Here is a 27,769-nt window from a genome sequence, read left to right as displayed (position 1 = left end):
GATCAAGCTAGATACCTCTACTGAGTAATCTATGATCAAGATGTATTGCTTGTCCAATGTGCTTCTTTCCTAATGTCACCTATTCTTAAATGGACGACTGACTCTAACATGTTTCTGTTGCTTCCGTAAGTGTACATGTTATCAACCAGCGAAAATGCAAAAGAGAGGATATTTTGTAAGGTAACAGTCTAACGGACAGATATAGGAGGAAGAAAAACTTTTGCTTGGAAGGCACAATGCATGGTTGGTAATTTCCTCTGAAATAGGTGTGAATAAAATGATTGACAGATCATGGGTAGAAAAGAAGAAAGGTTATCCGGGAAGGATATAAATAGGAGAGGCCAAGAAGCTGAAGGGAGACATATATAGGGAGATAGGTGGCTGAAAAATGTACTTTTCTTCCACAAAGGCCTGGTTTAGTTCCCAAATTTTTTTCCCAAAAACATCACATCAAATCTTTGCACATGCATGGAGCATTAAACATAGATAAAAACAAAAACTAATTGCACAGTTTGCATGGAAATCGCGAGCCGAATCTTTTGAGCCTAATTAGTCCATGAGTAGCCATAAGTGCTACAGTAACCCATATGTGCTAATTACAGCTTAATTAGGCTCAAAAGATTCGTCTCGCGGTTTTCAGGTGAGTTATGAAATTAGTTTTTTTCATTCATGTCCGAAAACCCCTTTTATATCTGGTCAAACATCTGATGTGACACCCAAAAATTCTCTTTTCACGAACTAAACAGGGTTGTTAGTAATTATACTTCGCAGTGTGCAGAAAGGAAACTAAAGGAGATAGCATTTGTGTTTTTTACTCATGCCTTAATCGAATGTTTTCTTTACAAGTGATATTACATGTCAGTCTTTCAATTTTTTTTCTTATTTAAAATAAGCACAACAAGCACATGCATAGCATAACTTATATACACGACTGTAGAAAGCATTTTTACTCCCGGTTTTACAACCTAGAGTACGACTCCGGGACTAAAAATGGGTATCATTAGTCCCGGATAAAATAATCGGGACTAAAAATCCATCTTAATTTAGTCCCGGTTGATGTTACCAACCGGAATTAAAGATGGCAGCGCCAGCCCGGTTGGTCACCTTTTTTTTTCATTGTTTCTTTTCAAATCAAGTTGCTCCTTCCCAAATCAAGTTGCTCCCAAAACAAAATCAAAGTATCTTCAGAAATCAATGAATCATATATTCACATCACAAATTATCAAAAAAAAAATACATACCAAATTCTTAAAAAAAAATCATCACAGATTATACATCACAAATCTAATGAATCTCAACCTCTAAAAATTCTCAGATCCAATGTATCGCAAATTCTTAAAAAAAAAAGAACAACAAAATGCTGCCGCTGTCGCCTCCTGCCTCCCTGCCGGAAGAGGGGAGGGCACCGCCGGCCGCCGGCTCCCGCCGCCCTCGCTTCCACCCGCCGTATGCCGCCCTCGGTGCCTGGGTTCGGTGCCGTCCCCGCCGCCTGGGCTCGGCTGTCGCTCGGCCGCTTGGAGAGGAGGAGGCAGGGAGGGGGAGGAAGGAGAGACGAAAGGGGAGGTGGAGGCTGCAAGAGATGAGGCTGAGCTGAGAGATGAGGCTGTTAATTTAATAAGGGGAGGAGAGAGGAAGGGGGAGGGGATAAGATCGACCGACTGACCGAGATGAGGCGCATGGCTCGGGGTGAATTTTGGCCCCGGTTGGTATAAACAACTGGGACTATCTTTAGTCCCAGTTGTTTATACCAATCGAGACTAAAGATAATTGGGCCTGGCTCGACCCGACAACTTTTTGAACCAGGACTAAAAATGATCTTTAGTCCCGATTAACACCAACCAGGACTAAACATCAAAAAGTTTTTAACCAGGACTAAAAATAGTCTTTAGTCCCGGTTCCTAATGGAAGGTTCCTAATAGAACCGGGACTATTGTGGATTATGGGCGACCGACCAAAGATGGTTTCTCCAGTAGTGATAATATGTAGTCAAAACATGCAGCATACTATAGTTTCTTTTATTTTTGTTTAATTTGTATAAGCTCGAATGTATATATATGAATTTCGAGTTGTTCAAAAGAGCTAACTGCACGTCTGCACCCAATGTGGTAGTAACATTCCATAAGATTTTCCTTGCTATGTGAAAGACTGGAGCTGTTCATACCCATCAAAACCATACAATGCAGAAGCTGTACACTATATTGCTCATAATTAAAGAAGTGCAAGTGCAATGACAGGATCCCATCTTCCATGAAAATATCTTAAATTTGTCCTAATGCATGAGTAATAAGAGGCATAACAGTAGGCAATCAATCTCTCCATGTAATACTCTCTCTCACTCTACAGATCTTGCAACTGCACACCAAATCCACACGTTCCACACATACTCATGATTGGGATGCAGCAAACATCGGATCATTTTCATGGCCCATTGTGTCGACCACTGTCTTTTAGACATCGTCTCATTGCACGGAATACTACTGCCTACTACACGTACGCAAGCCCAAATCCAGTGCGAGGGCACCGGGACAACAAGGATTACAAATGCATGCTCTCCCTGTTGTCCCCTTTGACAACCAATAACCCATAGAATTTTGATGGATGGCTGCCAATGAAACCACAGACCCAAGCTGCTGGCCATGATTGTCTGGTGGTGACTCTACATACCAAAGGATGAGTTAGTGTGCTTGTGCAGGTGAATGCGCAATGTGCTTCTTTTCCAATGCCACTCATTCTCAAACTAAAACACAATGACATGTTTTGTGTTATGTAAATGTTACAAAACCATAAAAAAAGATTACAAAGAGGTAACATGTATTGTTTCGGTTTGACTGGACAGATAGAGGAAGCTTATTGATCAATGTAAATTTATGTTAGTGAGCAAAGGGAGACAAGCGTATCAAACCATGGTAGGTAGTAGTAATAAGTAATTGTTTGATAGGAATTTGACAATGCTAAGGCTTGTCCAATAAAACAGTACTAAAAGTAACCCTAAGCCTACCTCATGCCTAGCTACCAGCAAAAGATACACACTGATAGAGCGGGTCATCAATTTAACACTAGGATAAAGCCACCGCTTTTTACCAAAAAATAGTATGAATGCTAATATATATACAGATGATCAGGCTCAGGGTCATTCATTCGTGGTCGACTGGAATTTTCACTGTGCGGTTACAACATTTTCACTGTCATTCTGTGCGGTTACAATAATTTCATTATTAATTTGTGTGGCTATAACATTTTCATTGTCGATCTGTGTATTTATACAAATATCAACGAAGCGAATTATAGAAAAAAATCCTTTGAGAAGTCAAACACACTTATAGCTTAGGTTTATTGTGGGTTGGGGGGAGGTAAATACTGCCTGGAGGATAGTCGGACGACGACAGCTGCTACATATGAGAGAGGGACTAAGGATTACGGGAGACTAATTCTGATTCATTTCTTAACTAGAATAATATCGATACAATCCATCATTAGATAGATAGAGGGAAGAACCCAATCTCATCAGCACTGGTTTGACAAAAACCAACATTGATGAGGGTTTCCCACCGTAACTCTCGAGATTGTTCATGCACAGTATATACCAGGCACAGATGGGACCACATCAGTGCCAGGCCTTGGTTACAACCGGCACTGAAAAGTTGCCGACCCATCTGTGCTTGGTAAGGCCCTAACACCTACACTGATAAGTGGCTCATCGCGCCCCCTCCAACATACATAAATTGGTTTCGGTGGGAAAATGTAAAACATAGACAAGCAGTAATAAACTTGGAGTGAAAATATTTACTGATGCATGAAAAACAATGGCCGGCCATCTCCTTGTTTAGTTTCCTTTGCGTTTGGATAGTTGTGAACCTCCTTTTAACTTTCTTAAATTAATTACCGACAAGAACCTACCTTGTGTCAGTGTATTGATACTTTCTCTGTCTTCCCCTGCGCTATTTATATGCTTCCTGATGGCTTTGTTTTTCTTTCTTTTTTTCTACTATTCATGATCTCGATGTCATCTACTATATCCATCGAAGGAAAAACCATGCAACCCTGATACATTCTCCTCTACCCATCTCTCTCTATGCCAAATGAAACAACTGACATTTTTGTTGTTCCAGAATATGTTCACACATACTGCACCAAACAGGACATGTTACTAGATCGAGTTCCTCCATTCGGGAATGGGTGGCATTGGAAAAGAAGCATATCGAGCGTCCCAGCCCTACTGTATATTAATCAGGTCATTGACGAGGCCAGCATCCAACGACCGGGGGCAGTGTGCCAGAGAACTGGGTTGATCGCTGTCAAGTTGGTGTTGGTGTATGGTATCTAGCTGTCAGTAACCTTCTGCTACCAGAGCTGATGGTGGGAACAACTGGAAGCAGAATAGACCAATGTCCCTCAGTGATTGCCAGATGGTTATAGAACATTTGGCAGAATCCATTAGGACCCTGCGTAATCTAATTAAAGCAGCAACTATACTCCCTCCTTCCAATTTTAAGCGAAACCATGATTTTTCGTGTTAATTTTGATTGTTCGTCTTATTTAAAGTATTTTTTAATTATTTTTATTTTTATTTTTATGATTAGTACTTTTATTGTTATTTTTCTTGTTACTAGAAGATAGTACTTTATACGTGACTTATGTGTTCTAATTTTTTTTAAAAAAATTTCAAATAACATCGACGATTAAAGTTGGATACGGAAACTCATGATTGCGTTTAAAATGGGACAGAGGGAGTACTTACATTTGTCACGTCACTTATGAAAAGGTTTTACGCCCTCCGTCACAAAATATAAAAACCTAGCATCGGGTGGGACATTTTCTAGTTGTCTAGATTCGAAGTACTAGGAAATGTTCCATCTGGTACTAGGTACTTATATTTTTGGGACGGAGGGACTATGTAATTATTAGTAGTAGAGAGTGAAGGGATAGAATTATGTACTACCTCCGTTCCAAAATGTAGCAATCTAGTAATAAACTAAGAGCGTCATAAAACAATGTCACATTATTATTTCTGCTGTCATAATTAATTACCATTACAAAGGTAGCCTTAATGAAATATGGATGTCATAGTGAAGATAGCCTTATTCTTTTGTGGCCAAACTAGCACACCACTGAAAGTTACTTAAAGTCGAGCTATTTACTACTGGCAAGACCATATTCTTCAAGAATAACTAGACATGACAAGATGTTTAATTTCTGAAAAATTTTCGTGTGCCAGTTATTAGCGTGGCTCCTGTGGGCACCCCACGTATAGCTTCATTCGTCACGCCAAAAACATCATACAGAACTCGCTTAAAAACACCAATGGAGTTAGCTGAACTCCACCGATTACACGTAGCTCAACGCTAGTCGTATGCTAAATCAGACAGCAAGATCGGCTACTGCCTGCTGCATGGTGCAAACCAGAATGCCTGCCAAGCTCGGGCATGGGCCTCATCACCTCCATATAGATCAAATGGTAGATGGCCGGCTAGTGTGAGCCCAGGGCATTGCCCTACTGTGCTGGTTCACTTGGGTGCTGGCCTTATCGATTGCTTGGCAAATGTTCATGATTGACTGGTTACTCGATGTGTTTTTTTTCCCAATGACACCAATTCCCAAATGAACCAAACACTGCTGCAAAAATAAAAGTACCAACAGAAGTGTTTGTTATCCTAGAACGCAATGGATGAATAGTAGATGAGAGAGAGCATAGATAGAAAAGAAAAAAAAGCTACCCAAGCATATATGCTCTAAATAGAAGAGGGGAGGGAAAACAAGAAGTTGTCAATACAACTAGCCTACGATGATGTGCATTTGCGTGACTACTCTACACACATGACACATCCGGGTTATGTGATATGTGAGAGTACCAATACGTATCTCTTAGGTTTATGAGTGATAGTATGACCTTGATACAATAAATGGCTACATTTGTTGCAATGTATTACCTTTTATCGCCCACTTATTTTTATTGATGCATGCACATCCTTTATGGCTCATGGTCACATATTTTATAGGTTTTTAAAAAATATTTTAATTTGTGTGAAAGTCGTTCAACCTTTATTAAGTGACCATGACCTTTTCATTGGAAGGAATGTGCATGTCTGTGTAGCAATGTTTTTTTCTCAAATACATTAACAATTAAATGCTACAAACAAAATTAATCACATGAACATACATTTTGATTATGTCCTGGATAGCTCAATCTTAACTAATGAATCTTTAGTTAAAGGATGAGGTTTTTTTCTTCCTTTCTTTCTTTCCACTCCTAGTAGCTTCATCTCTGGAAGTCTCTTGAATGTGTTCTTAATTTTACCTTCTATCTAATCCAACGGTCCAAGATTCATTCACTCTCTTTTATCTTGTAGTAAATCCAACAGCTAATATTTGCCAAATGATGTGGGAGCTTGATGTAGGAGATCATGCTTTGGCAATTAAGCAACAAACATTTCAAATCATATGTCGAATGCCATATATATTGGTACGTTACGTTTTTTAATTAGATGGTGAGTGTTTTAATCTACGTTACCCAGATATGGGGATATGGACACAGATACACGATACGGTGATACAGGGCATACAGCATTTTCCAAAATAATAGTACGTAATGCATGGCAGTAAGCGTGTGCCATGTGCTACAAATTTTTTTAGGCAGTTTTGCACTTTTGCCAACTCTCATCTGAATTCTTTGAGGCTCAGGCAACAAAATGAAGGCTAGTGAGTACTGACACCTACATACCAAACCCCACCTCTGTCCAAGGTCTTGGGCCTTCTACCCCTGCTCCTAGCTGCCTAGATAAATAAGAGCTGGTTCAAGATTGGCTAGCCGTAAGCCCGAGGGTCCAACCCACTGCCGTGGGTCATTTTGCGCTGTTGTTTGCTATGGCTTAACTTATTGACTAATGTACATCATAGCTTTATGCTACGATCTGATGTGCTTCTTTTCCGATGCCACCCATTGCCAAATGAACGATCTACTGTAGCAAACTTCTTCTGGTGTAGTACGTGTGCATGTTAGAGATCACTGCCAACAAGAGGATGTTTGGTTGCAGGACATGCAGACAAATAGATATATGAAGAAGCAACCTTTATGTGGGAATTGGAAGCCATAATGGCTGGTAATTTCACGCAATTGATGAGCTAGATGACAGATCAAGAAAAGGAAAAAAAATAATAAAGGACAAGCGAAGGGACATAACTAAGGAATATCAATATATGGTACTGGCTGAAGAAAATACGTAATCCCTCCGCATTTTAATGTATGACGCCGTTGACTTTTCGACTAACGTTTGACCGTTTGTTTTATTCAAATTTTTTGTGTAAATATGAAAATATTTATATCATGCTTAAAGAACATTTGATGATGAATCAAGTCATAATAAAATAAATGATAATTATATAAATTTTTTGAATAAGACGAATGGTCAAACGTTGGATAAAAAGTCAATGGCGTCATACATTAAAATATGGAGGTAGTACTTAATTTCTTCAAAGATAGTTCAGACAGATATATGTAGGGTATATAGAGGAAACTAAACAAGGGGATAGCATTTTGTTTTTTCCTGCCTTGATGAGTGATTCAATTTTGAGTGTTATTATGAGTTAGCTAACTCCAAAAGTTGGCATGCAATTTTGACTAGTATTCCAAAAGTTTCTTTTCTTTTCACTCATCTGTGGAGCTTTCATGCATCCTTTAGTTTTGTTTCATTTCTAATTCTCCAGTGGGGTCCCTCGCCAATTTCTTCTATCTTGCCAAAAATTACATACGGAGTTGCAGTGGTAACTAGCTTGTTGGTACGGCAAGTCTAGATAAAAGAGATGCCCTGAAAGGAAGGCATGTCTAGTGACGGGATGCAGTGTATCCTGGCCTGCTTGCCTGGGCAGAAACATTGGCCTCACAGCCCTCACTAATCTATCTGAGAGGTAATAAAATGCAGTGGTGTGTTTCTCTCCCAATGCCACCTACTCTCAAATACTACTAAGGTGGTGTTTGGATTCAGGGACTTAACTTTAGTCCCTATATTTAGACACTAATTTAGAGTATTAAATATAGACTACTTACAAAATTAATTACATAAATGAAAGCTAATTTGCGAGACAAATTTTTTAAGCCTAATTAATCTATAATTAGAGAATGTTTACTGTAGCATCACATAGGCTAATCATGGATTAATTAGGCTCGATAGATTCGTCTCGTGAATTAGTCTAAGATTATAGATGGGTTTTATTAATAGTGTATGTTTAATATTTATAATTAGTGTTCAAACATTCGATGTGATAGGACTTAAAAGTTTTAGTCCTATCTAAATATGGTCTAACTCATATGTACCAAATGTACAACTGTAGTACGTGTGAAAACTATGGAGGTACTTCGTTGCTGTACCAGATCTTTCATTGGTACCTAATGAAATGGAGGTCGCCATTGGAGGCTGCTACTTTGAGCTTAAGTTTGAGGTGGAACAGGCTACTCAAAACAACAATGTGGCTACAGACTAACGTGAAATTGGATGATGATGGCTTTATAGATGGCCAAACGGGCCGTCCGGCCCTACATGGCCCATGTATGGCCCCCAATAAGGCTCGGGCTGTGTCGGGTCAGCCCGAAGGTACGATAGCCCATGGTACTTCTTCATAGAATAAGTCTATTTTCGGGGCTGTGTCTTATATGACTAGAACAAGTCTATTTTATATATCTCTTCTCTTTGGACCTTGCCTTATATGGCTGCTTAAGTATATTTTGGATCCCTTTACTATTTTTCTTCAACCGTGCCATGCCGGGCTAGCCCACCGTGCTAAGGCATCAACCTAGGCACGGCTGTCAAGCCGTGCCGTGCTTGGGCTGCGCCGTCGGGCCTTGGGCCTTATGGCCATCTATAGATGGCTTTAACCAAGATGGGAAAGTTGATGTGCAGCACTGAGAGTTTTAAAGATAAAAAAAAACACACGAATATGTTGATTCTCGAGGGGACATCACCTTCTTGTTTGCACATTATCTAAATAATTATCAAGAAATTTGTAGAAAATATTAACAAGATAGATTAATATCTGATAAATCACTCCAAATACATGCAAGGTCAAATTTAATTTCTACAAATTGCCAAAAAAATAAATTTGACTACGAATATACGTCAACTAGACAGTATTTTTTGCAACTTTTGGAAGTTGATCAATTTTCACTTTTATGTTTATGTTGAGTTCTATCTTGTTGATATATAACCATTTGGATAATATGCAAATAATGAGGGAATGTTTCCTCGAGAGTTGCGAATCCGCTCTCAAAAAAGACAGTGAGACAACCTTGACATCATCTCTACACAATGGCAAACAGGGACTTATGACCGGAGATGATGCACCAATAGTGCAAACTAATATGGAATTAGAAGAAAAGGTTCTTCGTAGCTTGGCAAATGACATCTTGGACATGGTAGCTGAAATGTTACCACAACAACAACATGATAACCTCTCGATCCATCTCGCTATGGTGGAACAGATGCAGCAGTGGAGGAGGAGACGACGGAAGAAACAGAAGCCGCCGTCGGAGGTGCCCTGCAGCAGCACGGTGAGGAAGCTGGGGTCAGATTGCCGGGTCGTGCCCTTCGTCACCTCTAGCTCCGGGCACGGCGGGTAGTAGTTCGCCGCCCCGCCCAGCCTGTCCTTGCACCCGGCGTCGAGGCCGAGGTACCCCGCGGGGAGACCCAGCGCCTCCGACAGCAGCTCGAACAGCCATTCCCCGAGCCGCCGCGGCGTACTCCTCAGCCACGCCCCTGCACGGCGGCGGGATCTCCTCCGGCGAAGGCCCCTCCAGCGCCATCTCCATGAACAGCGTGTCGCGCCAGTTGGCCGCCGGCGGCCGGAACAGGTCGTAGTTGGAGCTGAACCGAACCTTGCTGCCGACGTCCCTGGTGTAGTATGGCGCCTTTGCCTCCAGGGGCTCCTCGTGGAAGTACCGCACCGCTGCGAGCATCGCATCCGTGAGCTCCTTGGCGACGTCGTGGTTGACCACCTGGAAGAAGCCGACCGTCTCGGTGGCCGCCCTGACCTCGGCAACCACCCTGCCACGGTCAACATCCGCCTTAGCGAGGTCGATGAGCGGGATGGCCGCCGCCGATGGCGCGGCGATGGGGAGGCACTATTACAGAAAAGCATTTCAGTGCCGGTTGGGAGACCCCCTATTGTGTCGGTTTTCCCAACCGGCACCATGTTAGCGGCACTAATTAGGGAACCAGCACCAATCCCATTTTAAAAACCGGCACCTTTGAGACTTCTGCGAGCCAAAAAAAACAAAAGAAGCTCGAGCATCGAACTGTTCCCCATCACCCCTAGACCCGTCACCCCGAGACCATCGATCCAAAACAAAATCACACTGTCACCATCGATTCATCCAAGCATATCTCTCGAAGCAAATCACAGAAGTTTCACACAAATCACAGATGAAGGAATCACAAATCAATCCATCCAACACATATCCCTCAAAGCAAATCACAGAAGTTTCACACAAATCACATATCCCTCAACAATTTCATAGAAAGAATCACCATTGCCGCTACGTCGCCGGATCCGTCGCGGGAGTCGCCGCTACCACCGCTCCGCCCGCCGACGCCTGACGCCGGATGCGGCTCCGCCCGCCGTCACCACCCCAGCCGCCGTCGAGGCCAGATCCGTCCTGGGGCCGCCATCGCTCCACCCGTCGACACCAACCCCGGCCGCTGACGCCGCCACCACTGCTCTGCCCGCCGTCGCCACCCAGGCCGCCGCCGAGGCCGGATCCATCGTGGGGCCACCACCGCTCCGGCCGCCGACGCCGACCCCGGTCACCACCGCCACCACTCCGCCCGCCGACGCCGACCCCGGTCACCACCACCACCGCCACCGCTCTGTCCGCCATCGCCACCCCGGCCGCTGCCGAGGCCGCCTCGCCCACCGCCACATCCGCCGCGGGAGAAGCTGCCGACGACGACGCCATATGCGGGGAGGAGGAGGGGAAACTGAGAGAGAGAGAGGCGAGAGAGAGATCGAGAAGCCACTAGCTCGTCCTTATCCTTATCTCGTCCTGTGGGGCCCGCTGGTCGGCTCGATTTGGGTGCCGGTTTTTTTAAAAAAACCGGCACAAAATGTAGTAGGTGTCGGTTTTTATTTGGAACCGACACCTATTATTTCTTAAAGGTGCCGGTTTTTTGCGATTTCAACCCACGGAGGTAGGAAAAGGCCTATAGGTGTCTGTTTTAGCACTACCGGCACCTATAGTGGCGACACCTATTTGATGTTTTGTAGTAGTGAGGGGGTCGGGCTAGTGGTGGAAGAAGTAGGGGACGGTGGTGACGCCGGCATCGACGAGGCTCTTGACGCCGGCCTTGGTGTCGTCGAAGGCCTATAGGTTGCGGAGGCGGTCGCTGCCGCCGGTGATGGTGGCCATAGCTTAGCCTGCAGAAACAAGGCTTGGAACGACGGTAAGTTGGTGTCTGAGAGCTCCAACATTTTTATATCCCTCAATGACCAGAAAACCATTGCTTTTGAAAAATAATAGGGGCTTTCTACATATCTAGTGACAGAAAATCCCACCTCCTAATATTTAAATTTTGGACCATTGAATATGCTTCAAGATTCGTGCAGACCCCTTTAACCCTAACTCCTCTCCTCCTCCCGCGTTCAGATCACACCGCCACCACTCCTCCCGTCCTCGCGCGATCCCCCGCCACCACCGCCCTACTGCCCACCTCTCCAACGGCTCCCCGCTGCCGGATCTGGAACCACCACCTGCGACCTCCTAACCACACGCTTGCTTTGCCCCTACCGCCGACGCCGGCTCACCACCCTCCTCCATCCCTGCGGCTTCGGCGGTGGCGCCACCGCCTCGCCACCTGCCGAAGTCCACCGCCCACTGCCGGTCCTCCGTCGCCCACGGTCATCCCTCTAAGCCCTGAGGAAACCCCCATCTTCCCCCTTCCCCAACCCCCCTCCTACCTTGACCCCAACCCCAAACCCTAACCCGTATGCTCCTTGCCGGAGTTGGGGTGTCACCGGCGCTGGAGAAGAAGGAGAGCCCTCCAGAGTTGGAGGAGAGAAGCCGGTGGCACGAATCTTGGCATGGATCCAATGGTCCAAAATCTATAAGATTTCATCCCTAAATTTCATTTGAATGACACATAGCAATCCCGAAAATAATAATCACAAACATAGCATTTTTCTTTATTCTATATCCATAACTGTTTTCAAAGTGCTGCATGTTTTTTTTTAATATTTAGTCACAGTTTGTGGTTTACAACATATAGTTAAATATTTTCTACCCTTTTGATTGGCTCACAATCTACCACCGGGATACATCGTCGTTCTCGATTTTGAACTTTTAAATGGATGTTACCTCGTTGTTTGTATGTAACTCAAATAATTATGACAAAAATTAAAAAAAGAAAAAGATATATTACCTTGTGATGTATCAGTTTATAAATATGAAAGTTCAAATTCAACTTCTAAATATTGTAACGAGATAAAACAAATTAAACTACAGCTAGTTAACGTGGTGCTTAGTGACAAGACCTGACACTAATGTGTCGCAGAACAGTCAGTACCGGAATATTATAAGACCCGACACTAATGTCTTATCATCAGTACCGGGTGAATTAGCATGTGTATAACCTGAACTTGTTTTTTTTTTTGTTTTTGGTGTCAAGTTTATTCAAACCGGCATTGATGAGGGGCACCCCTCTTACGTGGTAGTAGGGCTGTCAACGAGCCGAGCTCAAGCGATCTCGTCTGCCTAGGCTCGAGCTCGATACAAGCTCGAGTCGAACCTATAAAATATTCGAGCTTTAAGGCAGGCTCGGTTTGAACTTGAGCTCGTTTTTAGACAGGCTCAGTTCGAGCTCTACCGAGCTTGATTTCTAAGTAAAACAATATATATTTCAAGGATATTCTTTAAAAAAATAATTAATTTCTAGTTCAATATAAGAGGAAATAAAATAAAATAAATATATGACGTTAATATAAGGCATACAAATAATAATATATTTGATCTTCTAATTTATTGAATAGCAACAAAAAAACACATATTATTAGGCCCGTTAAAAGCTCGACATCAGCTCGACAAAGCTTGCGAGCTTTAGGAGAGGCTCGGACTCGGCTTGTCTGGAGCTCGAGCCGAGCATGAATCGAGCCTAGGACGAGTCGAGCTCGAGCAGCTCATGAGCTCTGCCCTATGTGATAGTGGGATTTTATGATAAATTAAAATTAAGCTGAAGTTACTTTCATTCCCTTGATTAAATCTTCCAGTTAGAATGGAGAGTAAGTAGAGAAATTAAATGCAGGCGGTTGGTATGGGAGAGTAGTTCTGTAGAAATATTTATATTTGTGGACAAACTATAAAGAGTATAATAACTTATGATTGTCTTATTTTTGAACGGAGAGTACTTGCGTGACCAAACAAATTACTTCGCCCTAGTTAGTCCGCACGTTGACGCATGACAGTGTACCTATCCTCGCAAAAGAAAAATTGACAGTGTAACTAACCCTCCATTTATGAGTAGGGCCTGAATCAATTCTAAGGCTTTTCATGCAAAATACAAATTAAGGCTTAATCCTCCTATGATGGGTACAGACAGGCTTGCTGCCTTCCCTTTATAACCAATTTACATGATATTTGGATGTAAGGCTGTAAGTGGCACGGCTGCAGCGTGCCCGCCCCGCGACCATTTTTTGTTTGGATGGAGGGATTTGGATGGATAGCACATGACGGTCATTTTTTGTGGGTGTTTGGTTTTTGGGTGGAGGTGGGATAGGGCGGCCCGGAGAGGAATATTCGCTCCAGATGCCGAGCCTCACGAGCGCTCGGGCGAGCGACAAGTGGGTCGTGTCACCCCTCTCACCATGACACGAGCTCGGCGACTGCCAGGCCAGGCGATGAGAAAGGAGGCCAGCTCGGCGGTGGCCAGACCAGGCAATAGAGGAGGTGATGACCGGAGCTGGGGCAATGTGGTGCGCCGGCGAGAGAGAAGGCGCGGCGGTGGCCGGTGAGAGAGGTGACGGGAAGAGGACGCGCCGACGATGACCAGGACGACGACGACCGGAGCTAGGGAGATGGGGCAGCGGCGGGTGAGAGAGGAGGCGCGGCGGCGTACGGTGAGAGAGGAGACAGGAAGAGAATGCGCCGACGATGACCAGGACGACGACGACCGGAGCTGGTGTGGCGTGGCGCGCCGGCAAGAGAGGAGGCGTAGCGACGGCCAGGGAGAGAGGAGACGGGGTGGCGGCGGGCGAGAGAGGAGGCACGGCGGTGGCCGGCGATTTCGAGAAGGGATATATTTTTTTCTTTTTTCTGTTTTTCTCCTTCCCCTTTTATTTCGTTCTGCCTTTTTATTTCTATTTATATTTTTTTAGTAGATTGATATTATTCTGGGTTTGGAGAATTTGGAGGGGTAAACTTACATATCTAATGAAAGGGTAATTGCAACCACTCATAAAAATAATGGATCGCCATATCCACTTTCATCCTTACAACCAAACAAAAACTGGATTACCATATTCACTCCACCAAATAAAAATCTAGATCACCATATCCAGCAAATTATGGACCACCATATCCGATTCAACCTTGACCGGGAATAATCGAACGCACTCTTAGCAGCGCCGAGTACCCGCTTGCATGCCCGCAAAATTTAAGCGGCTTTGCCATGGGACCCATTTGCCTGGCTGCCTGCCCACTGGTCAATTTTGGGATTTCTACTTTGCCCGGCCCAGATGATCAGATGATCAGCTATTTAGCTTGCTCTTTGTGTGCTAGTTTGCACTTCATCTTAATCTCTCTCAAATATCTTATAGTCAAGTAATGGAATGGATATAAATGGATGGCCAAGTACCGGAATCGATATAAATGGAATCAAAAGGGGAGCAAAGGCACATGCACACGGATAGTGTCGGTGATATGGGCTCGGGGGTACCAGCTACGTGGCCCTACAGCCTGGCCCTCCCCCCACACCTCGGAAGACGCAGAGGCAGCCAAGGGGCCGGGGTGCCACGTCACACCCCTTGGGCCCTCGCACTGCCTCGCCCCGAGGCCCACGCCCAGCTGCCACGTGGAGAGGGGAGCGAGTGGGGCGGGGACTCAGGCTGAACTGCCATCAATGCGCGGCGCCCCAACTGTCCCTCACCGCATTTAATGCGGTAAGGGCGGACGTGCGGTGCTGCACGATTGACCCACGTCAATCAGGCGTGACCAGACTGTGACCGGCCTGTCGCCGGTCACGTCCGATCGGACGGGCGGCCGTGCCCCCACGTTCCACCCTGTACCCGACGGAGTGGGGGCAGGTATGCCCCGTCCCATCGAAGCATCATCCAGAGCTCCCTCGACGTGAGAAGGACTGCCACAAGTCTTCGTTCATTTAAGAGGGAATGACAGGGTTGTCCCCCGTGTCAGGCGGGGGGTGGCGCCGGGGCCCACTCGAGGACGGACGGCTGCTTAGCTTCCGGGTGAAGGCACGGATCGTGGTTCGGTCTAAGTAGAGTGGGTCCCCCTCCCGTGAAAGAGTGGGTAGAGGCAGTGCATGTGGTATCCCCTTGAACTATAAAAGGAGGACCTTGCCCGACGAAAAGGGGGACGACTCTTAGGAAGCCCAAACCCTAGGAGAAGAAGAGCGAGAGTGCTCTCCGGAGTTTAGGAACCTTTGTAACACTCAATCATAAATCCCACACACAGGAGTAGGGTATTACTCTCCATAGTGGCCCGAACCTGTTTAATCTTGGCACCCGTGCGTGATCTCGAAGCACTCCAGGCGGATACACGATCTCGACAAGCATGCCTTTTCCCCCGGCCGAACTCACAAAATGGGATCTCTCGATCACCCGCTAGAGAGGATCACTCCTCGACAGATAGGCAAATATTCGTTGGTAAAAGAAAGAGTTTTCTCAAAATTTAGGTGTTTCTTAGCGACCAAATTAATTAGAGAAAATAGCAAACAACACCCCCATAAGTCATTTAAAGTTTGATATTCTATCCCATAAAGTTATTTTGTAGCAAAAGCCCACCCCCTACTCAGTTTTGTTGTAAAAACCACCTAGTACAAACGTGATTAACCAAATCAACTTGTTATCACTGATCTAAGGCTTTCACAGGCAAGCTAGCAGAATTAATCTTGTCCAAGTACTTGTATTATACCTACTCTTCATGTTTTATTGATTTTTTTTTTGGCATATAGCGAAACTTGGTGCAAATACGTTTAAACTCTTATCGACATTTATATTTGTGGAATCTCCAATAATAGTGTCAAAGACTATACTCGTACAAGTATTTAATTTTAGTAAAGATTACATAGTGACGGCTTACGACGATTTATGAAAACATGTTGATTCATTTAAGCACCTACGCATTGGGGTAGTTTTTGCAACAAAACTAAGTAGTACTCCCTCCGTTTCAAAATGTTTGACACTGTTGACTTTTTAGCACATGTTTGACCGTTCGTCTTATTAAAAAAATTTGTGAAATATGTAAAACTATATGTGTACATGAAAGTATATTTAACAATGAATCAAATGATATGAAAAGAATAAATAATTAGTTAAATTTTTTGAATAAGACGACTGGTCAAACACGTACTAAAAAGTCAACGATGTCAAACATTTTGAAACGGAGAGAGTAGCATGGATATTTGCACTGAAATGATTTATGGGGGTGAAATCAGGTGAAATATCTAACTTTAAGTAACTTATTGGATGATTTTTATAATTTTTTCAATTAATTAATATTTATAGCCACGTGGCTTGAGGAGTAATGCGTCATTCGGTTGGCATGCTTGATGAATCTATGATGCAATGATAGAACTAGAAGTATGGGACAGATAGGGATATGTCCAACCGACCAATTGTCAATTTCTGAACGTTCGTAGTGGTTGCAATCAGGTAAGTTTATGTTGCTTTTAAAAGGTAGTATATTGTGGGACGGGTGCTTGCATATTTTGCATCCAAACATCGTGTAAATTGGTCAAGAAGGAGAGGTAACTAACTCATCACAGGAGGGTTAGCCTTTGTATTTTGCATGAAAAACCTTATGGTCTTATTCGGTTTGAAGGTAAAAAACACCTTCTTAAGTATGGGCTCTTGAATTGTGAATGATGGTCAACAGATAAGATTCTAGTAGGATAAATGGCTAGGTAATATAGCCTTTAAAGATAAGTATCTATCTTTATATGTTATTGTGAGAAGGAAGAGTGCCTCTATTGCTAGTGTTATGGGTTCTGGTCCGCTAAATGTTTCTTTTAGGAGAGCTTTAGTTGGGCAGAATCTAACACTTTGATATAATTTGTGTGCTTCTATTGCTCATATCCAGTTGGATGATTCCACTGATTGTTTTAAATGGAATTATCATCAAAATGGCCATTTTTGGGTAAAGTCAATGTACTTAGCCTTAATTAGTAATGGTTACATTGATAGAAATAAGTTCATTTGGAAGCTTAAGATGCCGCTTAAGATCAAGATCTTTATGTGGTATTTGCTCAAAGGAGTCGTCTTAACAAAGGATAATCTTGCACGATGGAATTGGAATGTGGGTTTAACATGTTGTTTTTGCATGAAAAATGAGACAAACCAACACTTGTTTATGGATTGTCATTATGCAAAGTTTATTTGGAGAGCTAATCAATTTTCTTTTGGATTACATCTTCCTAGAAGCATACCTCATATGTTTAATGGTTGGCTTCAGGGCGTGGACAAGGACAAGAGAAAGTTGATACTTGTTGGTGCCTCTGCTTTATGTTGGGTCCTGTGGTTGTGCAGAAATGATAGGGTTTTTGACAAATCACCATATGTTTCCTATATGCAGGTAATTTTCAGGGCAATATATTGGCTTCGGCTGCGGGCTCAACTACAAAAGTGTGAGGAAGATGGAGTTTTCCTGAATGTTGCATGTCGTACTCTTGAGTCAACAGTTATGCAACTTTTTGCCAACCATGGATGGAGATTTTCTAATAGGCTAGAATAATGTTTTCCTTGTCATGTTAGGTCTTTCTTTTAATTATGGTTGGTTTAATAGTTTTATCTTGAATTAAGACTTTATAAGTGTGCTACTTTTTGTAATAATTTGCTGTAGCTCTTCGGAGTAAAGGCCAGGATGTTTCATTCCATTATCTTAAAAAAAAGATTTCTCTATTCCTTTGGAATAAACACTGTCTTTTGTCTTTTATTCAGTTCATAGGATTCAAATGAAAATTTTCCATATGAACACATGCGCCAATCCTCCAAAAACCCTTCAAAATATATCGATTTTATAGGAATGAAAACATCCACTCCATCATCTTTTATTTATTTAGCTCATTGAAGGAAAACATTGTGTTGCAACATTTTATTTTTCACGTGTATTCATATATATTATTCATGTGTTTTTCCTGTTCATGTGATGTGAACCGATCAGGCCACGTAATTGGTTCAGCCTCAGTTCATAAATGGAGGGTTAAGTACTGAGCCAAACTATGGACTAAATTAAGAGAGATAATTTACTCCTCCGTCTCCAGAACGTACTGAGGATATATAACTTCCTTAGCCGTGCGTGCGAGTACAGATTATAAATGTATATTGCTCTCTCCATTCACAAAAATATAAAAAACAAGTTCTTGTACCTGTTGTGAAATAAGTTATATGATCTCATCCATATATACGGATAGATCGGTAACCAATATAGGGACATGACGATTGTGTCGTGCCCCACGTCTTCTCACCCTCATGGCGATCCTAGCAACGGACACGATGGTTCCCAAACCATCGCGTCTTCGGTTGCCGCCTCTCTCCTCCCTATATGTTGTAACCACTGTATGTTGTAACCACTGTGATCAATAAAGAATCGCTCGCTCATTCCCTCTACTTTTCTATCGCTCAATTCTCTCTCGCTCCAATCAATTTTATCCACTTGCACGTTATCAACACTTTCGCTCTAATATTTAATTAATCACACACTTTTCTATATATTTGTTTTTTTCACATTTAATACTCTATACATGGGTCTAAACATTCGATATAATGGGTGAAAAGTTTGTTTTTTAAACCTAAATGCCTTAGCAAATGATCCAATTAGTCTTTCAAGATAAGCAAATAATGAAACCTTTCCGTGATGATTACAAGTACACACAACAAACCTACCCAAAAAAGGAATAGAAAAATAGCTAAAAAGGAGATCCACAAAAAATCTTGCCAACATAGTGTCCAGTCGTCATACAGCTCTACCAAAATGCTGATGTCTTATTAAAATGTTGACGTAATTATAATTTATTTTATTATAATTTATTTTATCACTTAAAGTATTTTAAATATCATTTATATCTTATATATTTACATAAAATATTTAAATAAAATGAATGATTACGAAACTCAACGGTGGCGTCTGTTAAAAAACGGAGGGATTACTGTTCTACTATAACTACACAAGTGTTCAACCGGCGTCAGTTGCTCTTAACCACCAGCGAAGCCTCGTTCCTGCGCGCCCTAGCGTTTGCTCATCTCAGGAGCTCACGACGCGCGTGCGCATATGGCCACCGTCTCCGGCACCGACCGCCTCCGTGACCTCCACGCCTTCGACGACACCAAGGCCGGCGTCAAGGGCCTCGTCGACGCCGGCGTCACCACCGTCCCCTACTTCTTCCGCCACCACCCCGACCCCCTCCCCGTCGCCGCGCCGTCGGAGGCCGCCTCGGCCATCCCGCTCATCGACCTCGCCAAGGCCGACGTCGACCGGGGACGGATGGTCGCCGAGGTGAGGGCGGCCGCCGAGACGGTCGGCTTCTTCCAGGTGGTCAACCATGGCGTCGCCGGGGAGCTCATGGACGAGATGCTCGCGGCGGTGCGGCGCTTCAACGAGGAGCCCCTGGAGGCGAAGGTGCCCTACTACACCAGGGACGTCGCCAGCAAGGTCCGGTTCAACTCCAACTTCGACCTCTTCCGTTCGCCGGCGGCCAACTGGCGGGACACGATGTTCGTCGAGATGTTCCCGGAGGTGCCCTCGCCGGAGGAGATCCCGCCGCCGTGCAGGGGCGTGCTGGAGGAGTACGCCGCGGCGGTGCGGCGGCTCGGGGAACGGCTGTTCGAGCTGCTGTCGGAGGCGCTGGGCCTCCCTGCGGGGTACCTCGGCCGCAACGCCGGGGGCACGGACGGGCTGAGCGTGGCGGCGCACTACTACCCGGCGTGCCCGGAGCCGGAGGCGACGATGGGCGCGACCAAGCACTCCGACCCGACCTTCCTCACCGTGCTGCTGCAGGACGAGTCCGGCGGGCTCCAGGCGGTGCTCCCGCGGCCCCCGGAGGAGCGGTGGGTGGATGTGCCCCCGGTGGCCGGCGGGCTGGTGGTGAACGTCGGCGACCTCCTCCAGCTGGTGTCGAACGACAGGCTCCGGAGCGTGGAGCACCGGGTGCTGCCCACCGGCGCCGCCGGGCCGGCTCGCGTGTCGGTGGCGTGCTTCTTCCGCCTCGCGTACTCGTCGACGAGGCCGTGCGTCCCGGTCGTCGGCGGCGGCAGCGGGGCGCGGGCGGCGGCGGTGTACAGGAGCACGACGGCGGGGGAGTTCCTGGCGCACTACAACGGGAAGGGGCTCGACGGGCGGTCGGCGCTGGACCACTTCAGGATTCCGGCGGCGGCGGCGTCTCCTCCTCCTCCACCACAGTAGCTGGCTGGATGAATCGAGAGCTTCACACTTGGTCGTTTCGGTGACGTTAGTCGGCGTTTGGCTGGAAGCTGGTTAGTCGTGGCTGTAGGCTGCACGACGGATGATGGACGTACGTTGTACGTGGCAATTTGGCAACCATTCAGCCGCTACGTCAATGCTTAATTATTGGTTGGTTGGAAAATGCAGAATTGCAGGTATACATATGGGCCCTGTTCGGTCAATTATAGCTCTCGGGACTATGGCTATAGCTATTTAGAACTACTCATAAAACTCATTTCATAACCTCTAAACTAATCTATACGAGACGAATCTAATGAGTCTAATTAATTCACGATTTGTTACAGTAATGCTACCGTAATTATCCACTAATTATGAATCAATATATATCATAAGATCCGTCTTGTGAATTAGTCCAGAGGTTCTTGGACATACACATTATTAAATACTTCTAAACGATAAGATTCTCTAAGGCTAATTTTTTTGCCCCTTGGATCCAAACCAGAACATGCTTAGATATATAGCACGTTAAAACTAGTGATTTCTAGTAATAAATGTTAGACCTCCGTATTTCTTGTGATTTTGGGTTACAGTACTAATACATAAGCAGTAGGGATTGTATACTACTGCATAATCGATTTTTCTGCATAAAATCCCTTTAGACCACATGCGAACCATAACTACCCTCTTATAGCTAGAAAAATCGAACCTCCAAGCACGGTTCAAAAACCACATACGATCAATTTTTGGTGACGAACCTCTTAACAAGTTCGCATGAAAAAATAAACCAGTCTATTAAAAAGCTCGCATACGAAATACCCCCTCTTTTTCTCACCTCCACTCTCTCTCCCCCAGTAAGTCTCCCCACTCCTCCCGTCCACCACTGTTGTCCCTACTCCTACTCCTCTCGACGAGGCAAGAGTGGCAGGCTCATGCTTGGATAGGACTCTTCACTCCTCCCTTCTACTATCCTCACACTGGTCATGCCCTGCTCATTCCTTTCCTCCACCGTGGCCACGATGACAACGGTACGTGGCAAGCGGGCGGACGGGTGAGAGCAGCCAGTGGTTGGGAGGGCAGTGGTGACGGATAAGGCTGTGGGAAGGTTGGCGGCGGGGGGCATGTGTAATGGATCTGGTGGCGGGGGACTCGGCAGCGGCAGATACGGCACGAGGACCTCCTCACCCAATGAGGCGATGATGGGCGAAGGTCATGGGCTCGGGCTCTGACGGCGATGGCGGTCTTGGGAGAGAGAGAGAGAGATCCCACCGATGACGGCGATGGGAGGGGCGGATCCGACATCCCCTCCACCTCCCACACAGATCCCGTCGCCTCTCCACCCCATACGCGCGGATCTATAAACAGCTTCGAGCGACATTGACAAAGACAGTAGCGGCGGCGGCTTCTAGATTTTAGGATTAGGTTTTAGGGCTAAGGGAAATTGATTTTCAGAATTTTTTTTATTTGCGATTTTTCCATTTCGCAGTCGAACGACTTAAGCGTGTGCATGCGAAAATCAAAATTTTCACGTGCGGTTACTTTAGCCGCATGCGAAAATCAGATTTTTGTGAACACCTGGGTACATGTGGGCTGCCCACACACCCGCGAAAATCAGTTTTGACCTCATGCGAAAATCGATTTTGTAGTAGTGAGTAGTGTTAATGCTGATGTGTGGCGCAATATCTTAATGTTGTTGGTGCAATATAGCACACTGTTGTTAGCATCTTATTTGTAAACGTATGCTATTTGACTATCTTGTTGTGGAGTTGTTTATGGTTATAGGGTATTTTCTACTGTAGTGTCGGTATTGTAATGTACGGCTCTCATCGTTTGGTTTATTTACGGAATAAGCCAAACAATATATCTGCAAATGAAAAATAATTTGCGAATAAAACTTTTATATACGTCGCGTCGTAGTCAAAGACAGATGTGTGCTTTGTCTGTGCCATGGGCATCGTGTGGACACGTGTGCTCAACCCTGTGTTGTGGGATCACACTTGTCACTAAGGAAGAGCACACGTATATGTCGGACCACCATGGCCACGATTTCCTTCTTGCAAATAAAAAGGAGAACAGAATTGCAGAAAAGCTGCAGCAAATTAAGCAGCACAAACACCTTGCACGCAATCTACAGTTCATCTTCGTTCCAATGTGAGGTACAAACTTGTCTGAGAGATCGAGAGATTTTGGTGGCCAGGGTTTAGAGATCGATTGCTGGCCGACACGGCTCCTTCTAGGTGGTCAGGAGACCTGCATAGTGCAATGTGCTTCTTTCCTAACGTCACCTATTCCCAAACGAATAAAATTTTGTAACATGTACATCATCATGCTGGTGCAATATGTGTACATGCATATTATCAAACAGCAGAAATGACAAATAGAAGAGGATGTTAATTTCTTCCTATGCAATGGATGAATGAGCTAAGATGTCTGACAAATTATGGATAGGAAAAGAGAATAAACGCTAACTGTGGAAAATATAAATAGGAGAGGGGGAGGGAGATAGCGAAGTATAAATAGTAGTATAAGATTGGTGGCTTAAAAACACGTACTTTCTTCATGAAAGTTGAAGTAGAGGTTGTTGGTAACTATGCTTTGGGTCTGTTCGGAACCCAGGGTTCCTAACACCTCTCCATCGTATTCCGCAAGCACGCGTTTCAAACTGCTAAATGATGTGTTTTTTGTAAAAAAAATTCTATATGAAAGTTGCTTAAAAAATAATATTGATCCAATTTTGAAAAATAGCTCATACTTAATTTAATCACGCGCTAATGAACCGTTCTATTTTCCATGCGCGTTGTTCCTGTTGGGAACCGGCTCCAGCGAACACAGACTCTGTTCGCTACTGGCGGTTCCCATCCAGAACAGTGCGCGCGGAAAACGGAACTGCCCATTAGCGTGTGATTAATTAAATATTTGCTATTTTTTTCAAAAGTGGATCAATATGATTTTTCTAAGCAACTTTTGTATAGAAACTTTTTGCAAAAACCGCACGGTTTAGCAATTTGAAAAGCGTACGCGCAAAATACGATGTAGAGGGGTTGGGAATCCTGGGTTCCGAACAGACCCTTAAGAGCAAGTATAATAGGAGACTGTAAGCCGTCTAAATACTGAGGTAGAGGAGAGAAGAGAGAGAGGAGAAGCGGGCTGTAAACTTACAGCCAGCTTGGACATAAGAACCAAGAAACTCTGTGAGAGAGACAAGTGGGCCCTATATTAATTGTAAAGAGCTAAATATTATATGGGTGAACTGAGAGAAGGCTTTAAAGAGCTTTATAGCCAATAAGTCGGATGTATTATTATCCTTCCTCTAAGCAACATACAGAAAGGAAACAGAAGGAGATAGCGTTTCATGTGAAATAGTAAATGTGTATGTTCGAAGTTGTAAATACATCTCATGTACCAATAACATCCATTGGTCCCTCCTGCGTCTTTCCTATCAGCAAACTTATATTGATACCCAAACTTTTCATGATTTGGCAATTCGGATCCCTTAAAAATTTTGACCTTTTGACTTTATTTTTTTTTTGCTGTTTTTATAATTATGTACATATCTGTATATACATCCCACACTCAGACACAGATGCGTCGCATTTTACATATGCTTGATCAAGCCAAAGAAATGGAACACCCACAAGGACACGAGCATCGATCAAAGATGTAGACGTGAGTTGCTAGTTGTTTCCTCTCCCCTCCAACGTAACAAAGCCCTGCCAGGGAAGGGAGGGCTGCTGATGAACTGTTGCCTGGGCGACGGCAAGTGTTGTCAAGCGGTGCCGCGGTGGCTCGATCCATCAATGGCTGAAGCAACGTACGTGAAAAGGTAAACATGCAATGTGTTTATTTTCCCCAATGTCACCCATTCTCAAAATAAAATCCTTTTTGACATATTGTAAATATAATGTAGTGTACATGGCAAACTATTCTAAACCCTCGATGAAATACTCTCTGGTTGTTGTCTGCATGTCACTTAAATTGTTATGAAAAATTTGAAAAGATGTAGAAGTTGAATTTTAACTTGCATGTTTGTTGAAGTGATATATAATATGATATTACATCTTCTCAATTTATTTTTAGTTTTTTTACAACTATTTGAGTGACATGCAAACAACGAGAGAATGTCCACTCGAGAGTTTAAAATCCACTCCAAGTGTACATATATATAGTATATACTACAGAACTGAACGATATGATGAGAGAGAGAGAGATAGCTAGCCTGTGTACGCAGAAAGAGCAAGTCATATAAGTAGGAGAGGGGAAAAGAGATTAAAACAAATCATATCAATATGTAGAGATACAACAGAGGTTGATAATTGTTCTCATTTAGGTGAAATACTGAAAACTAAACAATGTGTTTGCAATGTAGTTAAACAAAAGATGGAGATCAAGCTGTGCAAGAGAGGCTTAACTAGAATGGAGCAATGGTCTATGACAATAATACGAAAACGATTTTTCTGTAAGGTCAAAAAGGATTTGTGCATGCGGATCACCCACCCGTTTGCACCAAGTGTCTGCAAAAATCTAATTTTTTTTGTGCGGGTGACACACCCGCACGTGAAAAATCTGCGGGTGGCTTATATCGCCCGCATGAAAAAAAACAAAAAAAATAAAATCCAAACTAACCATAGCCATCGCCCGCCGCCGCACCTCCTCATGGTCGCTGTCGTTGTCGTAGTCGACGTCGCCACCTTCCGCTGTGACTGGCCACCGCGGCGGGCTCGAGAGCCCGCCGCCGCTTGCCGCGTCGCCGCCACCCACCGCCGGATCCAGGCGGGAGAGGGGCGTCGCCTCCAAATCCGAGCGGGTGAGGGGCACCGTCTCCAGATTCAGGTGGGCGAGGGGCGCCGTTGCCGGGGAGCGCGTGTGAGGCCGCGCAGCCACCACCGCTCCCGGCCGCCCCACGCCTGTTGCCCGCCACCGCCCGTGAGAGACGAGAGAGAGATAGAGTAAATGAGGATAAGGATGGGTAGGTGGAGAGGATAAGATAGAAATTTTTGAAGTGGTTGAGAGGAAAAAATGTCTAAGGAGAGAGGGTATTTTTACGTGTGGTGCTCTTAAGATGCCCGCATAAGAAAATCTATTTCCACGTGTGCAGTCTCTTAAGAGGTCCGCATGCAAAAATAGGCTTATTTTTACATGCGGACCCTTAAGAGACCTGCACGTGAAAATCGAGTTTCACGTGCGGTTCTCTTAAGGGTCCGCATGCAATAATGGGAGGACGATTTTTCCAGACACGTCAGTTCTGTACCGTTTGGAATCTAACGAGGGGCTCATACAGAAAATCGTTTCTGTAGTAGTGTGAATACTTGAACATTGTTAAATATTAATGTCCAAGATACAGGTCTTGCTGTCACCCTGTGGCACCATTTGGGAGGCAAGAAATGATCTCTTGCATACTTCTCGAGTGTCCCAAAAGATTCTGGCATATACTACCTCTGTCCCATATTACTTGTTGCTTTAATTTTTTTCTTGCAACATTTGACAATTCGTTTTATATAAAATTAGTACAAATATAAAAAATAATAAGTCAATTTAAAGTATTTTGATAATAAAACAAGTAAAAAAATAATTAATTCTATTTTTTTAATAAGACGAATGATTAAGCATTAAAAAACTCAAAGCGACCGGTAATATGGGACGAAGGTAGTACTGATACGAACGTACGTGCGGCATTGTGTTAAATCTGTAAGAATGCCTCTACACGTGTGATTCCTCTCCCCTCTCCCTTCTGCTTCCATAGGGACTCAATTGCCAGCTAGAAGCCTAGAACAATAGCGATTAATGTCCATGCTCGCGTAAAATAGGGGTTAGTTTCTGATTTTGTTCACATTGTTAGTGTTAGTTGCTAATTATTTGCTTACAACAAGCTAATCCCTCCAAGTGTATCGCCTGAAATTCCTGAAATGGCTGAAATAGTACCATGGCAAGGGATGAAGGACTTGAAAATGTTATCTTGGTGTCGGATTGTCTATCGATCATCCAGCGGATCTCAATCTCAGAGGACACTCAGAAGTTAGTTATTTGATCCGAGGTATCAAGAGGATCACGGCTGTGTTCTTAGAGTGCTCGTTGAAACATGTTTTTCGCCAATCTATTGTAGCGGCACAAGTTTTAGCTTCACGCACTGAGCTGTCTGGTTGTAAGATCTTTGGTTTTGAGACCCTATAGGTTGAATCTAGGAGTTCATCTGTATTTATTTAATAGATGAAAGACATTGATTATCTCAAAAATACATACTGGGATAACTTGTTTGGTGTGTAAGTACAGGTTACATATTTGTATTACTCTCTCCGTTCACAAATAATATAAACATTTGTATCGTTTGAAATTTATTCACGAAAATGAGCCACTACTATAAACATCATTAGAGTACTAATTTCATATCCCAACTTACCCCTCATTTAATTTCGCCACATACTAGGTTTGAAAGTAATTTCATCGCAGCCTTAATATTCCGTCACTACTAAAATAAGGTATTTGTTATTGGTTAGGAACCAGTCATAGCGGATTTCCAAACCGACAACCAGCACACATGATGACTTATGTCATTAGTATCGGTTACAGAACTAGCACCTATAATAATATATAGGTGCTAGATTTTGGCTACAATCAGCACCTATAGGGTTGAACGAGGAAAAAAAATACCAGCTCGGTTCGAGTCAAACTGATCCGAGCAGAGCATGCATTGTAAAGCAGATTCACATCACTAAATCCATCAAAAAATCACTTTATCAAAATGACTAAGAGGAAGATTCACCGTACTAAAAATCAACCAAAAAAAATCCAAATCAAATCAAATTTGGCAATGGAACAGAACACGGAACGCCTCCATCTTCTCGCTGCCCGGCACTTCTCTTCCGGCTGCAGGCCGGGACTGCTGGCAAGTATGTCGTGCTAGTGAACATGTACACCGCGCGCGAGATGTGGGGCAGCGTGGCTGGCACGCACGCACGAGGCGGTGCGGACCCGGCCTGGAGCGCCCGGCGACATTTGTCGGGGCGTCAGCGATGGCTGAGGAGGTACATGTATGGGTGTCTATAATATTTGTATGAGTGTCTTTATTTTAAATCCGAAACTAAAAGTATAGTTACTGGTTTTTATTTAAAATTGACACCTATAGATTCTTAAAGTGTCAGTTTTCAAAAATTTTTTTATCCCATAGGG

General features: G+C 44.1%; 1 protein-coding gene and 1 pseudogene across 1 annotated transcript; one reads left to right on the top strand and one right to left on the bottom strand.

The window, feature by feature from the left end:
- Positions 1-8,797: 8,797 nt before the first annotated feature.
- LOC127783080 (DIBOA-glucoside dioxygenase BX6-like) lies at positions 8,798-11,392 on the bottom strand (annotated as a pseudogene).
- Positions 11,393-19,236: 7,844 nt separating this feature from the next.
- Positions 19,237-20,969, top strand: LOC127782565 (DIBOA-glucoside dioxygenase BX6-like). Its single transcript, XM_052309824.1, has one exon. It carries the CDS (start codon positions 19,478-19,480, stop codon positions 20,606-20,608), a length of 1,131 nt encoding a protein of 376 aa, XP_052165784.1. The 5' UTR covers positions 19,237-19,477; the 3' UTR covers positions 20,609-20,969.
- The last annotated feature ends 6,800 nt before the right edge of the window (positions 20,970-27,769 follow it).

The sequence above is a fragment of the Oryza glaberrima genome, chromosome 8 (assembly GCF_000147395.1).
Source record: "Oryza glaberrima chromosome 8, OglaRS2, whole genome shotgun sequence".
Taxonomy (NCBI): domain Eukaryota; kingdom Viridiplantae; phylum Streptophyta; class Magnoliopsida; order Poales; family Poaceae; genus Oryza; species Oryza glaberrima.
The sequence above is the reverse complement of the archived record's forward strand: the minus strand, read 5'-3'. Positions and strand labels throughout refer to the sequence as shown.